The sequence below is a fragment of the Nerophis lumbriciformis genome, linkage group LG03 (genome assembly GCF_033978685.3).
Source record: "Nerophis lumbriciformis linkage group LG03, RoL_Nlum_v2.1, whole genome shotgun sequence".
Lineage (NCBI taxonomy): Eukaryota > Metazoa > Chordata > Actinopteri > Syngnathiformes > Syngnathidae > Nerophis > Nerophis lumbriciformis.
Window position 1 is genome coordinate 23,145,871 of NC_084550.2, and position 16,667 is coordinate 23,162,537.

Consider the following 16,667-nt stretch of genomic DNA (forward strand, 5'->3'; position numbering starts at 1 on the left):
CGATATTTCCCGCATCTACTTTGTTTTTATCCTTCTTCGTGGGGACATTGTCGATTGTCATGTCATGTTCGGATGTACATTTGCTCCACAGTAAGTCTTTGCTGTCGTCCAGCATTCTGTTTTTGTTTACTTTGTAGCCAGTTCAGTTTTAGTTTCGTTCTGCATAGCCTTCCCTAAGCTTCAATGCCTTTTCTTAGGGGCACTCACCTTTTGTTTATTTTTGGTTTAAGCATTAGACACCCTTTTACCTGCACATTGCCTCCCGCTGTTTCCAACATCTACAAAGCAATTAGCTACCTGCTGCCACCTACTGATATGGAAGAGTATTACACGGTTACTCTGCCGAGCTCTAGACAGCACCGACACTCAACAACAACACATCATTTACAGACTATAATTACTGGTTTGCAAAAAATATTTTTTACCCCAAATCGGTGAAATTAGATAATCTCCCACGGCACACCAGACTGTATCTCACGGCACACTAGACACTGCTATACTGTATATACCTTTATATACCTATATACATATCATCATCGGCGGTCACTCGAACGAGTATGACGATCCTCCTGGTAGGGGTGTATCCCTTTATGGAGGAAGCCTGTGCGTGACTTAGTTTAACGTGGGGAGACTGGTGCACAGACAGTCACCACACGATCCTTGACGGAATCGGGTCAGGGTCCAGTGGCATGGAGTCCAAGACGACTGGGGACCCTTTTCTGCTGCAGCCTTCTTCCGCCATCGCAGCCGTTGTGGTAGTTCTTAAATCTACCGTCTTCCGCCTGCTCCGCAGTTGAGGTCTTCACCGTATCCCTGGCTAAGGGGAAGTCAGGTACTAGGCCTTTGCCAAGGGCCACCTGGGGTAACAGTAGTAGAGGAGCCTCCACTGCCGGATGTACTTAACATCATGCCCAGGACCTATATATACATATATACCTACACTGGCTCACCTGCACTGGCTTCCTGTGCACTTAAGATGTGACTTTAAGGTTTTACTACTTACGTATAAAATACTACACGGTCTAGCTCCATCCTATCTTGCTGATTGTATTGTACCATATGTCCCGGCAAGAAATCTCAGAGAACTCCGACTTATAAGTGATTCCCAGAGCCCAAAAAAAGTATGCGGGCTATAGAGCGTTTTCTATTCGGGCTCCGGTACTATGGAATGCCCTCCCGGTAACAGTTAGAGATGCTACCTCAGTAGAAGCGTTTAAGTCCCATCTTAAAACTCATTTGTATACACTAGCCTTTAAATAGACCCCCTTTTAGACCAGTTGATCTGCCGTCTCTTTTCTGCTCTGCCCCCCTCTCCTGCGTGGACTGGTTATTAGGTGACCACAGATGTTGCGCTAGCTGTTCAAAGTCGGGTCCCGGGGTGGACCACTCATCTGTGCATCAGTTGGGGACGTCTCTGCGCTGCTGACTTGTCTCCACCCAAGACCATCTCCGTCTGGCCCTACTATGGACTGGACTTTCACACTATTAACTAGATCCACTCAACGTCCATTGCACCAGTCGCCCAGGGGGAGGGGAGGTCCCCACATCTGCGGTCCCCTCCAAGGTTTCTCATTGTATCCCATTGGGTTGAGTTTTTTCTTGCCCTGATGTATTGTGCAGCCCTTTGAGACACTTGTGATTCAGGGCTATATAAATAAACTTTGATTGATTGATTAACACACAAGAAAAGCACACATGTACGCAAGCTTTATCGTATGAATCTTTTTCAAATGTATAAACGTATACAGTGGTACCTCAACTCACTAGTATTTTGGGATACGAGCCGTCTCTCGGCTCATTTTTATGCTTGAAGTTGCAAGGAAAAACCTGACTCACGAGCCTCCCCCGACTGCTAGTTGATGTAGCGATTGTCAGAATGAACGCCGTAAGACGCACCCAAAACATCGTCTTACTCGCTGGCACTAGCTTATAGCTAGAGATCGACAAAAAAACCCAGCAAAAATCAACAGGAAGTTTGAAATTCCCCCTTCAAAACAAAAGTTGAGTAAAAACAGTCACCTTTTTTCAAACATTATCTCCTCTGAGAGCGTTTGTCGTGTCGGCTTCAAATTAGCACAGGAGAGAGATTGAACCCTTCTGATTAAAAGTTGATGAAAGAGTTTTAATTACGGCTCCGGTTCGGATTTTATGAGCCCTCAAAGTCGGTTCCGTCCATTGCTACTTGCAGCTTTAATTACGCTTGAAGTTGCAAGCAAAAACTTGACTCACGAGCCTCCCGATTGCTAGTCGATGTAGCGATTGTCAGAATGAACGCCGTAAGACGCACCCAAAACATCTCATCTTACTCGCTGGCACGAGCTTATAGCTAGAGATCGACAAAAGGTCCTCTTCCAACCATTAGAACGGAGAAAGTGAGTGTGACAAGAGTGTTGTTCCAACAATGGGAATGAAGAACGTTAAGTGTGAAAGAGTGCTTAAAAGAAGTGGATGATATTCATTGAATCAAAATCGGACATCATCAAAAACATGACCGACTTGGCGAGGCAATTGGAGAACTTCACCGCTAGTCTGCTAACCACACCAAAGCAAGAGTTTTACGCCAGCCAAGAAGGTTCAAATAATATTTAAATAAAATAGTGAACATACGAGACAACTTGTCTTTTATAAGTAAGTAAGTAAACAAAGGCTCCTAATTTAGCTGCTGACATATACAGTAACATATTGTGTCATTTTCCATTCTTTTATTTTATCAACATTACTGTATTTAGCTCATTTTAAGCCTACTGTGGCGTATTAATTCCACAGACGCATCACAACGTTCGCTTTTCCCTTCAGCAGCAACACTGGCAGACTTCATGAGCGACAACAAAGACTACTTTCAGACAAACGACAAGCCAGAACCTTATAAGATGTCTGACATCTTAAAAATCACTGGACGGCAAAAGCAAAAAAAAAAAGGGCGTATTTTTACCAATCTTCCAGGATCCTGTAAGTGCGTAGGAGGCGTGTGTATCATGAGAGTGAAGGCATGATGTAAGTGGCACTACTCCATCTCACAGACACATTTGAAGCACCATGAGAGTTGAGTCACAACTCTAAACAGCTGAGCCTCCTCTAATTTCATCAAGTGTTTTAACAAAGACAAAAACACGTCAAACAAACAGCAACTAAGACAATTTTGTCTTTATGTGCAGACTGTGTCCAGAGCGACTGCTTTTCTTTTTTTATTTAAAGATAAGGATCATCTCTGAGCGTTGCCACGCTTGGCCCTGAGGTCAGCGTGGAGCCTTGAAGCCTATATTTAGGCTGCTGTTGGGCAACTAGCGCAGTGTGAAAGGCAGCCACATGTCAAATAACATCCAGTGGAGGAACAGTGGCAGCAAGGGTGCTTGGTTTTTGTCCAGACACTTTGAAGCCTGTTCATTAAAAAAGAAAGGACTCCCTGTTTAAATTCCTCTGAAACAGCTGCGGAGATGGGCTCCGAGTCAAGTGATTTGCAGGAGATAAGCAACGGACGAGTCATTGACTGACGGCATAATGAACTCACCAGAAAACCGGGCCACCTTCTGTACGATGTATGACAGATCATGCACAAAAGTCAAATCCTAACATTGACCGCTTCTAAAAAAACCAATGTGAGTTATTCAAGTATACATTCTTTAGGGACAACTCTCGGGCGATAGTGTGACTGTTTACAGTATGACACTCTCAACAGTACAGTACATCCTGGCCTTAGTGGCTCACCTATTTATGGTTGACTTACAACATACAAGCCATTAAAAAAACCTTTTCATAACATTCAAAATGAACGTCGATCAACAAATTTACAAGTAAGATCCCTGGTCTTGAAGGAAAACTGCACTTTTTGGGGTAATTTTGCCTATCATTCACGGTCCACGTCTTCCTCTTTTATGCAACAATTTAAGTACCGTATTTTCCGGACTATAAGGCGCACTTAGAATCTTTTTTTTCTCAAAACTCGACAGTGCGCCTTATAAGCCGGTGCGTCTAATGTAAGGAATAAGTTTGGTTGAGCTTACCCACCTTGAAGCTATTTTATTTGGTACATGGTGTGACCAGTAGATGGCAGTCAAACATAAGAGATACGTGTAGGCTGCACTATGATGGCAATATGACTCAAGTAAACAACACCAACATTTTATATGCTCTCTCTCTTCTCTTCAGCTCTTCTTCTGAGGGGTGAATGGAGGCATGCTTGGTCATGACATAGCGGTCATCCGAGGAGTCAGGACGACGTGGAGGCAGAAATAATAATAATTAAGTAGAAACCAATGCCCATCCATCCATCCATCTTCTTCCGCTTATCCGACGTCGGGTTGCGGGGGCAGCAGCTTAAGCAGGGAAGCCCAGACTTCCCTCTTCCCAGCCACTTCATCCAGCTCCTCCCGGGGGATCCCGAGGCGTTCCCAGGCCAGCCGAGAGACATAGTCTTCCCAGCGTGTCCTGGGTCTACCCCGTGGCCTCCTACCGGTCGGACATGCCCGAAACACCTTCCTAGGGAGGCGCTCGGGTGGCATCCTGACCAGATGCAGCGGCTTTACTTTGAGCTCCCCCCGGATGACAGAGCTTCTCACCCTATCTCTAAGGGAGAGCCCCGCCACCCGGCGGAGGAAACTCATTTCGGCCACTTGTACCCGTGATCTTGTCCTTTCTGTCATAACCCAAAGCTCATGACCATAGGTGAGGATGGGAACGTAGATCGACCGGTAAATCGAGAGCTTTGCCTTACGGCTCAGCTCCTTCTTTACCACAACGGATCGATACAGCGTCCGCATTACTGAAGACGCCGCACCGATCCGCCTGTCGATCTCACGATCCACTCTTCCCCCACTCGTGAACAAGACTCCGAGGTACTTGAACTCCTCCACTTGGGGCAAGATCTCCTCCCAAACCCGGAGATGGCACTCCACCCTTTTCCGGGAGAGAACCATGGACTCGGACTTGGAGGTGCTGATTCCCATCCCAGTCGCTTCACACTCGGCTGCGAACCGATCCAGTGAGAGCTGAAGATCTTGGCCAGAGGAAGCCATCAGGACCACATCCTCTGCAAATAGCAGAGACCTAATCCTGCAGCCACCAAACCAGATACCCTCAACGCCCTGACTGCGCCTAGAAATTCTGTCCATAAAGGTTATGAACAGAATCGGTGTCAAAGGGCAGCCTTGGCGGAGTCCAACCCTCACTGGAAACAGGTCCGACTTACTGCCGGCAATGCGGACCAAGCTCTGACACTGATCATACAGGGAGCGAACCGCCACAATAAGACAGTCCGTTACCCCATACTCTCTGAGCACTCCCCACAGGACTTCGAATGCCTTCTCCAAGTCCACAAAGCACATGTAGACTGGTTGGGCAAACTCTCATGCACGCTCAAGGACCCTCGGATTCAGGAGGAACAGTGTGGTTTTCGTCCTGGTCGTGGAACTGTGGACCAGCTCTATACCAACATTTTATATGTTCCATTGAAAATATAGAACATTACACACGGCGCTCAAAAATCTATCAAAATGTTTTAGTACAACTTTGGTAAGCTATGAAGCCGCACCGCTTGAAGGATTGTCGGCGCATTAAACATACAAGTATTGTGTAGTGAAGTGAAGTGGATTACATTTTATATAGCGCTTTTTCTCAAGTGACTCAAAGCGCTTTACATTGTGAAATCCAATATCTAAGTTACTGTACATTTAAACCAGGTGGGTAAAGTGTCTTGCCCAAGGACACAACGGCAGCGACTAGGATGGCGGAAGCGGGTATCGAACCCTCAAGTTGCTGGCACGGACGCTCTACCAACCGAGCTATACCGCCCCCATTATTATGGTGTGTGTATAAGGTAAGACATTATCTGGCGTTATGTTTCGCAATATTATGCAAAAGCAACTTTTCTTACCTTCTGGTACCTGCTGATCTGTATTTGGGATCTGCATAAGTCCTGAAAAATTGCGCGCGTCCGCCTTTGTAGTCGCTAAGCTTCTTCTTTTTCTCTATCTTCTTGTCATGTGACATTCATCCTTCGCTGTTGCCATTTCTAATATAAAGTAGTGTAAAGTTCTTACTTATATCTGCCAGTAAACTCGCCGTAAAAGAGCTAAAAACATACCGGTGTCGTGAGTTTTCATTATTGACCCAAGGAACTTCAGTTATTAGAGTTCCGGTCGTGCGTTTTTTCACGGGACACATTTCCGGCGTTGTTGTTGTTTCTGAATGAGGAGATGCTGCTCCGTTATGGATTGACGTAAAGTCTGAATGTCATTAAAACAGTGAGCTCCATCTTTTGACACTTCTTCCACTCCCGTCCTTGCACGCTACACCGCTACAACAAAGATGACGGGGAGAAGGCGCTGTCGAAGGTGAGCCACGTAAATAAGACCGCCCACAAAACCACGCATCCTGTAGCGACTGTCAGAAAGCGAAATGAAGATGGTATGTAAAACAATCAATGCAACATTTTGACCAAAGAACCACCATTACATGTTATGTAGACCACAAGGAAGTGTTTCAATGTAGAAAAAATGATATGACTCCTTTAATGCGCCTTATAATCTGGTGCGCCTTATATATGAATAAAGATCAAAAATAGACCATTCATCGGCAGTGCACCTTATAATCCGGTGCGCCCTATGGTCCGGAAAATACGGTACTCAATTCCACCCATACTGACCTCTAAAAAAACATCCAAAAGCAGCCCACATTACTCCATTTACATCTCGAGACCTGATTATTAACCAAGTATCAGCAATATTGTTATTATATGCGCTAACGCAGACCAACTACTTTTAGTGGCGCTGTGTTGACATATTCAGCTGCTGCTGCGTCGCTTCTTAGTTGGTAAAAGTTAATTCTACAATATAAGTAATGCCTCTCACCGGTAAAGAGAGTATTTTGGGGTACGAGCCGTCTCTCGGCTCATTTTTAGGGACCGAGTCCCTTTGGGACAGAGGACCCTATTGAATTTCTAGCGTTTTATTATTATACCGCCGCCTCTTTGAGCTGTAATTTGACCCCCTTAACATGCTTCAAAACTCACCAAATTGGACACACACATCAGGACTGGCGAAAATTGCGATCTAATCAAAAAACCAAACCCCAAAACTCAATTGCGCTCTTGCGCCCCCTAGGAAGAAAACAGACAAAACTGCCTGTAACTCCCAGTAGGAATGTCGTAGAGACATGAAACAAAAACCTCTATGTAGGTCTCACTTAAACCTAGATTTGACAACCCCCAGCAAAAATCAACAGGAAGTTTGAAATTCCCCCAACAAAAGTTGAGTAAAAACAGTCACCTTTTTTCAAACATTATCTCCTCTGAGCGCGTTTGTCGTGTCGGCTTCAAATTAGCACAGGAGAGAGATTGAACCCTTCTGATTAAAAGTTGATGAAAGAGTTTTAATTACGGCTCCGGTTTGGATTTTATGAGCCCTCAAAGTCGGTCCCGTCCATCGCTGCTTGCAGCTTTAATTACGCTTGAAGTTGCAAGCAAAAACTTGACTCACGAGCCTACCGACTGCTAGTCGATGTAGCGATTGTCAGAATGAACGCTGTAAGACGCACCCAAAACATCTCGTCTTACTCGCTGGCACGAGCTTATAGCTAGAGATCGACAAAAGGTCCTCTTCCAACCATTAGAACGGAGAAAGTGAGTGTGACCAGAGTGTTGTTCCAACCAAAGTGAGTGTGAAAGAGTGCTCACAAGAAGTGGATGATATTCATTGAATTAAAATCAGACATCATCAAAAACATGACCGACTTGGCAAATTGGAGAACTTCACCGCTAGTCTGCTAACCATACCAAAGCAAAAAAAGGCCTAGTCTCAAAAAGAAAGTTAACGGCATGAGATCAACAAGTTTACAAGTAAGATCCCTGGTCTTACCCTTGTGTGGTGTTTGGGTCTGTGAGACCTGTTTTCATTTTTTATTAAAAGAAAAATGATACAATTAATTAATTTTTCAAACTGAGACTTGCTGAATTTGGCTCATTTTCTGTGACGAAATTATATTAGAATACATATTTAATGACCACACACACCATACACCCCCCCTACACATTTCTATTACATATAAGCCCACAGCTAATGTTTTAAAGGCCCACGGCCCATTCTAAAAATACTATTAAAATAAACAAAAACATAAACAAAGTGAAATAAAAAAGCTTAAAGGTTAAACGTAATTTAGAAAAAGTTGCAATGTTAACTAATAAAACAAAGCTGTTTTTTTTCTTTCAAACTGTCATTGCTCAAAACATAATATTGAATCAAAATCAATGTTATTAGGAATTATTGACCTATCCAAGGTTCCCATTACTTCACATCAAATATTCCACTAAGAAAAATATTTTTGGTGGAAGATTTTGCAAATTTGGTAAATAAATAACCCAAAAACGTATATTTTGTTGTTTTCTTACTGTACCGAAAATGAACCGAACCGTGACCTCTAAACTGAGGTACGCACCGAACCGAAATTTTTATGTACCGTTACACCCCTAAGTATATGTGTTATATGTTATATTGCTTTTAGTCTATTTTATACCTGCATTGTCCTTTCCATCATTTGTAACTAGGCTACTGTGTGAAACAATTTCCCTTGTGGATCATTAAAGTTTGTCTAAAAGATAAGGTTCTGGCTCATCATTTGTCTGAAAGTAAACTTTGTTGTTGCTCATGAAGTCTGCCAGTGTTGTTGCTGAAGGGAAAAGCGAACGCTGTGATGCGTCTGAGGAATTAACACGCCACAGTATGCTTAAAATTAGCAAAATACGTAAATATTACATGATATTATGAATGTGCCTGTTACTGCACATTACATATATACTTGCAGCCTGTGTATAAAACAATATAGGGGGCTTTTCAATGTTTTTTAGAGCGCTTTATAGGCAAAATAATGTTAGCTGACTTTTACTTGTGTTTATTTATGATATAGAATGCATAAAACAAGAAAAACATGTGTGCTTGTCTTACATAAGGATTGCGAATGATAAACAAAATTTAAAAAAAAAAGCAATTCTCCTTTCAGGGAAAAAAAAAACCAGGGTTTGACCCCTGCTTAAAAATAACATCCTCCCACAAATATGCAAGAATAATCTCCTGTGACACCCACGCCTGTGCAAGTCACACACAGCGTTACGCATTTCCCCTGAGAGGACGGTGCATTGTGGCGCCCGAAAGAAAAACTTCTCACATTACTAATGGAGTTAAAGAGCGACGGCTGAGCGGTAACAGTGATATACGTCTTGCGGGTATAAGTGACCCGGAAACTGCCCTAAGGAAGGGGCCCAAACGGACATCAGCAGCCAGAGTTGTGACCTACGCTGCTAACCGCAGTCAAGTCGACACACAAATAACCAGGGAGGACATATTTACACCAGCAGCCTGAAATCTGAGCCATAACAGTGTGTGATGATTGTCACTCGGAAATGAATTCAAGCAAGTTTCCCACATTACACGTTGAAAACAACCCCGACACATTGTTATGAATACAACATGAATCCTGTTGAATTATGATATCATCAGAGAGGATGATTACCTGGAAGGGACACACTATGACAGGGGTTGGCTACCCAAAATGTTGAAAGAGCCATATTGAACCAAAAATACAAAAACAAATCTGTCTGGAGCCGCAAAAAAATAAAAGCCATATTACATACAGTTAGTGTGTCATGAGATATACATTGAATTAAGAGGACTTAAAGGAAACTAAATGACCTCAAATATAGCTACAAATGAGGCATAATGATGCAATATGTACATATAGCTAGCCTAAATAGCATGTTAGCATCGATTAGCTTGCAGTCATGCAGTGACCAAATATGTCTGATTAGCACTCCACACAAGTCAATAACATCAACAAAACTCACCTTTCATGCACAACCTTAAAAGTTTGGTGGACAAAATGAGACAGAAAAAGAAGTGGCATAAAACACGTCCTAGAAAGTTATACATGTAAACAAACTACGGTGAGTTCAAGGACCGCCAAAATTAGTAGGACAAAACCGCGCTCGCCAAATACCGTATTTTCCGCACTATTAGCCGCACCTAAAAACCACAAATTTACTCAAAAGCTGACAGTGCGGCTTTTAACCCGGTGCGCTTTATATATGGATAAATATTAAGATTCATTTTCATAAAGTTTCGGTCTCGCAACTTCGGTAAACAGCCGCCATCTTTTTTCCCGGTAGTACAGGAAGCGCTTCTTCTTCTACGCAAGCAACCGCCAAGGTAAGCACCCGCCCCCATAGAACAGGAAGCGCTTCTTCTTCTACTGTAAGCAACCACCCGCCCGCGTAGAAGAAGAAAAAGCGCGCGGATATCACCGTACGTTTCATTTCCTTTGTGTGCTTACATCTGTAAAGACCACAAAATGGCTCCTACAAAGCGACAAGGATCCGGTTCATGAAAAGACGCAATCTCTCCATCCGCACACGGATTACTACCGTATTTCACAGCAACTGATATTCCTGTGAACCGCACTGTGGAACGGGAGCACGTACGGTGAATATTCGCACCACAGGGAATGAGAAGTCATCCTTCACTGTGGTTCTAGCTTGCCATGCTAATGAAACTTCCACCCATGGTGATATTCAAAAGGAAGACCTTGCCAAAAGAGACCTTTCCAGCCGGCGTCATCATAAAAGCTAACTCGAAGGGATGGATGAAGAAAAGATGAGCGAGTGGTTAAGGTAAGTTTAAGTTTACGCGAAGAAGCCGGGTGGCTTTTTTCACGCAGCTATGTCCATGTTGATATATGTATGTTTGTGATTGCACATTTGCGTACATTTTGGGAGTGAACAGAGTTGTTAGAACGCTGGTTTTTAATATATTATTAAAGTTTGACTGACCTATCTGACTGTTTTTTTGACATTCCTTTAGCGCAGTTAGATGCGGCTTACAACACCGGGCGGCTTATAGGTGGACAAAGTTTTGAAATATGCCGTTCATTGAAGGCGCGGCTTTTAACCCAGGGCGCCTTATGGTGCGGAAAATACGGTACTCGAATCAGTGAAGCATGTTTAATATAAACAGTGTGCTTTATAACAATTAGGGAGGTTTGTGTCATGTTTGTCCTCCCACAGGAGCCATATTAAAACAAAAAATATATATTTTCCCCCTCATCTTTTTCCATTTTTCATACATTTTTGAAAAAGCTCCAGAGAGCCACTAGGGCGGCGCTAAAGAGCCGCGGGTTGCTGACCCCTGCACTATGACAAACAGTTACAAGTCCATCCATCCATCCATCCATCCATCTTCTTCCGCTTATCCGAGGTCGGGTCGCGGGGGCAGCAGCTTAAGCAGGGAAGCCCAGACTTCCCTCTCCCCAGCCACTTCGTCCAGCTCCTCCCGGGGGATCCCGAGGCGTTCCCAGGTCAGCCGGGAGAGATAGTCTTCCCAGCGTGTCCTGGGTCTTCCCCGTGGCCTCCTACCGGTCGGACGTGCCCGAAACACCTTCCTAGGGAGGCGTTCGGGTGGCATCCTGACCAGATGCCCGAACCACCTCATCTGGCTCCTCTCGATGTGGAGGAGCAGCGGTTTTACTTTGAGCTCCCCCCGAATGACAGAGCTTCTCACCCTATCTCTAAGGGAGAGCCCCGCCACTCGGCGGAGGAAACTCATTTCGGCCGCTTGTACCCGTGATCTTGTCCTTTCGGTCATGACCCAAAGCTCATGACCATAGGTGAGGATGGGAACGTAGATCGACCGGTAAATCGAGAGCTTTGCCTTCCGGCTCAGCTCCTTCTTCACCACAACGGATCGATACAGCGTCCGCATTACTGAAGACGCCGCACCGATCCGCCTGTCGATCTCACAAGTTACAAGTCACATATATTAATTTACACAAACTAAGGACACGGTATATTCTGCCTTACGGTTTTTTTCCATTTGCTTGCACACTAATTTGAGTAAATATCTGTCTTTTTTCAAAAGCAAAACACACTTTTCCACACACCACATTCAATTTTCTTCATTCCTAGATTATTTGCAAAATGACACACTTCGGTCAAAACATATGCTCATTCATCAAAATAAAGCAAGCATTTGTAAAAAATTAAAGGTGTAACGGTACGTGTATTTGTATTGAACCGTTTCGGTACGGGGTTTCGGTACGGGGGTGTACCAAACGAATTTCTAAGCTAAAGTCTTAAAGGGGAACATTATCACAATTTCAGAAGGGTTAAAACCATTAAAAATCAGTTCCTAGTGGCTTATTATATTTTTCGAAGTTTTTTTCAAAATTTTACCCATCACGCAATATCCCTAAAAAAGCTTCAAAGTGCCTGATTTTAACCACCCGTCCATTTTCCTGTGACGTCACATAGTGAAGCCAACACAAACAAACATGGCGCATAGAACAGCAAGCTATAGCGACATTACCTCGGATTCAGACTCGGATTTCAGCGGCTTAAGCTATTCAACAGATTACGCATGTATTGAAACGGATGGTTGTAGTGTGGAGGCAGGTAGCGAAAACGAAATTGAAGAAGAAACTGAAGCTATTGAGCCATATCGGTTTGAACCGTATGCAAGTGAAACCGACGAAAACGACACGACAGCCAGCGACACGGGAGAAAGCGAGGACGAATTCGGCGATCGCCTTCTAACCAACGATTGGTATGTGTTTGTTTGGCATTAAAGGAAACTAACAACTATGAACTAGGTTTACAGCATATGAAATACATTTGGCAACAACATGCACTTTGAGAGTGCAGGCAGCCCATTTTTCATCAATTAATATATTCTGTAGACATACCCTCATCCGCGCTCTTTTCCTGAAAGCTGATCTGTCCAGTTTTGGAGTTGATGTCAGCAGGCCAGGGAAGCTAGGGTCGATAGGGGGTTTAGCTCGCTCGTCTGCGGGAACAAACTGCCGCCATTGCTTGCCGTGCTACCGAGGTCCTTTGTCCCTGAATTGCTCACACACTCCGGCAGATTCAATGGGGGTCTGGCAGCAGATTTCTTTGACTTTATCATTGGAAATGCATCTGCTTTGAGTGTCGCAGGATATCCACACATTCTTGCCATCTCTGTCGTAGCATAGCTTTCGTCGGTAAAGTGTGCGGAACAAACGTCCAATTTCTTGCCACTTTCGCATCTTTGGGCCACTGGTGCAACTTGAATCCGTCCCTGTTCGTGTTGTTACACCCTCCGACAACACACCGACGAGGCATGATGTCTCCAAGGTACGGAAAACAGTCGAAAAAACGGAAAATAACAGAGCTGATTTGACTCGGTGTTTGAGAAAATGGCGGATTGCTTCCCGATGCGACGTCATCGCTCTGAGAGCGAATATTAGAAAGGCGTTTAATTCGCCAAAATTCACCCATTTAGAGTTCGGAAATCGTTTTTTCTGGCAACATCAAGGTATATATTGACGCTTACATAGGTCTGGTGATAATGTTCCCCTTTAACAAGCTGCTTTGCTTCTTCTGCCTCTGTCTCAGCACCCAGCATTGTCCCACCCACACAACCATCTGATTGGTTACACACAAAGCGGTAACAGCCAATCAGCAGTGCGTATTCAAAGCGGTAACAGCCAATCAGCAGTGCGTATTCAAAGCGCATGTCGTCAGTGCTTCAGCGTCGAGCAGATAGGTGTTTAGCAGGTAAGCACCAGGCAGCGGACTCTTCCAAATTATAATAAACACCTCCCAGTCAACTACTAGTATCACTATGAGTCCGTTGACCTTCTAGAAACTTTAAACTGCAGCTCAGTTCGCTCGCAGTCCTGGCTTGAGGTGAAGGCTAATTAGCTTTTAGCGTAACGTTAGCTCATTTTGCGGTGTGTGTGTGTGTGTGTGTGTTATGGACAGAAAAGTTTTGAATGGCAGGGTCCCTGCTATCACATGTTGACAAAAATATAACATTTACATAATAAAAATCAACTACAGGCTTCCCAAATGCTGTAATAAATTAAGCATGATGAGTTGACTTGAAACGGTTTAATGTTGCACTTTTTATGTGGAAGAAAAGTTTTGTCATTTTATTTAATCTGAGCAACAACTTGAGGCAGTTTAATGTTGATTAACGTGGGCAGAATTATTATAGTGTTCCCAATGTTAAAAGAATAAAGCCATTGTTTACACATTTGGTAAATAAATAACCCAAAAATGTATATTTTGTTGTTTTCTTACTGTACCGAAAATGAACCGAACCGTGACCTCTAAACCGAGGTACGTACCGAACCGAAATTTGTGTGTACCGTTACACCCTTACTAGTACCGGTATTTTTTGATACCGGTTCCTAATTATGTCTGTCCATGAGTACTGTGAAGATTGTGGACTAACAATACTGTTATCTGTGTTTTTTTATCCAACTGATCGATGTAATGATGACACGCTGTTGCATTCAGTTTAGTTGCCACTGCTATACATTAAAATCAGCTTGGAATAATGATAAATAAGGAAGCAACACCACATAAAAGTTTGTAACAACAATATTTCCTCCTCAAAGTCACGCACGCTGTGTCAGTTTGAAGTGAACGCACTTTACTCGCGGCGTTTTATGAACCACCCTCCTAGCGATCCATTAAAGGGGAACATTATCACCAGACCTATGTAAGCGTCAATATATACCTTGATGTTGCAGAAAAAAGACCATATATTTTTTTAACCGATTTCCGAACTCTAAATGGGTGAATTTTGGCGAATTAAACGCCTTTCTATTATTCGCTCTCGGACAACTGTTGCTTAAGCAACAGTTGTCTATTTAGGTAGACAGGTAGCATTTTTTTCTTAAGGTAGTAAATTATGAACAATCAACAAAATATATTTTTTTACATGCTGTAGAGCAGTGGTTCTTAACCTGGGTTCGATCGAACCCTAGGGGTTCGGTCAGTCGGCCTCAGGGGTTCGGCGGAGGTCAAGACACACCGAGTCATCGTGTAAATAAAAACTTCTCCCTATCGACGTATTATGAATACTCCCAAACTATGTTCCTTCTAATTTTCCATCTGATTTGCAGGTGTGTAATTTGTTGTGAGTTCATGCACTGTGTTGGTTTTGTTCATGCACGGTTCACTTTGTGCACCAGTAAAAAAAAAACATAACTCTGGTCTTGAATTTGAAAAAAATATATACATTTTTTCGGGTTCGGTGAATGCGCATATCGAACTGGTGGGGTTCGGTACCTCCAACAAGGTTGAGAACCACTGATGTAGATGGTTTTTTACAATCCATTTTTTTTAGTATCCATTGTAGTTTGTTCGTTGGCCATTTTTATTTTAAAACAAAAGTATGTATAGCTTTCCACTGCTTTGCATACATATAATTCTAAGAACAATATAGAGTACAGGCCGACAGTTCGGACACACCTTCTCATTCAATGCATACAATTAAAATACATTTACTAACTAAAATGTAAGCTCATAAGCCTATTTAAAAACACACAAATAAGAATAATATGGCTATTATCTTAGTTTCCTCTGCCAAAAAAGTGTATTGTCGTTTTGTTTAAAAAAAAAATACAACTAGGTTAAAAGGTTTAGTACGTTTTGTACATCCAACCATAATCGCGATTATAACGATAACCGCGATCATTTTGATCGCGATAACCGTGATACGCAATTGTTACTACTAGCAAACAGTCTTGGAATTGCAAAATAGACAACGGTTGCTTAAGCAGCAAGAGTTTATGCCCTTTGTTTCCAAACGATACAACAAACCACCTACTTTAATTGACTACGAGCGCAAGTAGCTAAAAGCTAACCCCAGCTGGGAAGTAGTTAGCTCGGCTAGCTACCGTTAAAGCACGTCGCCTTTTCCTTACCTTTTTCCTGGTTGAAGGATATAATTTCCTCCTCCTTGGGGTTGGAAACCTGCGTTATTATAGACATGTGGTCCATTTCTTCCCCCTTTTTGGACTCCAGCGGTGTTTTTGCTTTTTTTTTTAGGCTAGCTGCGGCGAGCTAGCTGCTTCGGACGAGGGGGATCAGGTAGCCCACAAAGAGCAGACAGTCCGGGGCGAAGCGTTGTGGCAGCGGGGGGGAGCCAGCCGGATACCGACGGTCATTTAGAGCTCCGTGCAAAAATTGCAAACACTTCTTTTTTGTGTAAAAAGAGAAAAAAAAAACGAACGATGTTGAAGTTGACAACTAGCGGGGTTAGCCGTCGAAGCTAACCGAGCGTACGTGACTAATGTGCGGCCGGAGAAACGCTCCTCGGAAGCCCGTCGAAGGGGGTACTCTCGCCCAGAACATGGAGGTGGACGACGTGGACGTCGGCCGCGCTAACACTTGTGGGCGACGAGCTGGCCCGACATTCCCCCGTGAAACATGGACGCGTTATGTGTTTAGCGGGGGCGTTCGGAGTGGGAGTGGGAGTGGGAGGGGGCGCTCTGCCGCTGTCATGGAGCCTCCGACTACCGTACATTGCTCCACATTATACACTATTATTACATTCTTTAACACTTTAAACACTATTAAACCCAAAGTACTTCATATATAGTTAAAGGCACGGACTGTGAACATTGCCCACTGTAACTTTATATTACGAATATTGTGGTTTTGTATCCGGTGCGCGCATGTTATTGTTGGATAAATATAAAGTAGGACAAAGTGCGCCATCTTATGTCTATATCATAGTACTGCTTCAAGGTAGCATTTTTTTCTGAAGGTGGTAAAGTATGAACAATCAATAATAAATGATAAATGGGTTGTACTTGTATAGCGCTTTTCTACCTTCAAGGTACTCAAAGCGCTTTGA

General features: G+C 43.4%; 1 protein-coding gene across 2 annotated transcripts in view; it reads right to left on the reverse strand.

Moving 5' to 3' along the window:
- Positions 1–16,265, reverse strand: part of LOC133581494 (CTD small phosphatase-like protein) — a 63,611-nt gene extending 47,346 nt beyond the window's left edge. For both annotated transcript variants that reach the window (XM_061935518.2, XM_061935511.2), the window contains exon 1: positions 15,733–16,265. In XM_061935518.2, coding sequence (XP_061791502.1) covers positions 15,733–15,808 — 76 coding nt within the window. In that variant the 5' untranslated portion in view covers positions 15,809–16,265. The remainder of the gene's footprint in view (positions 1–15,732) is intronic.
- Positions 16,266–16,667: the final 402 nt, after the last annotated feature.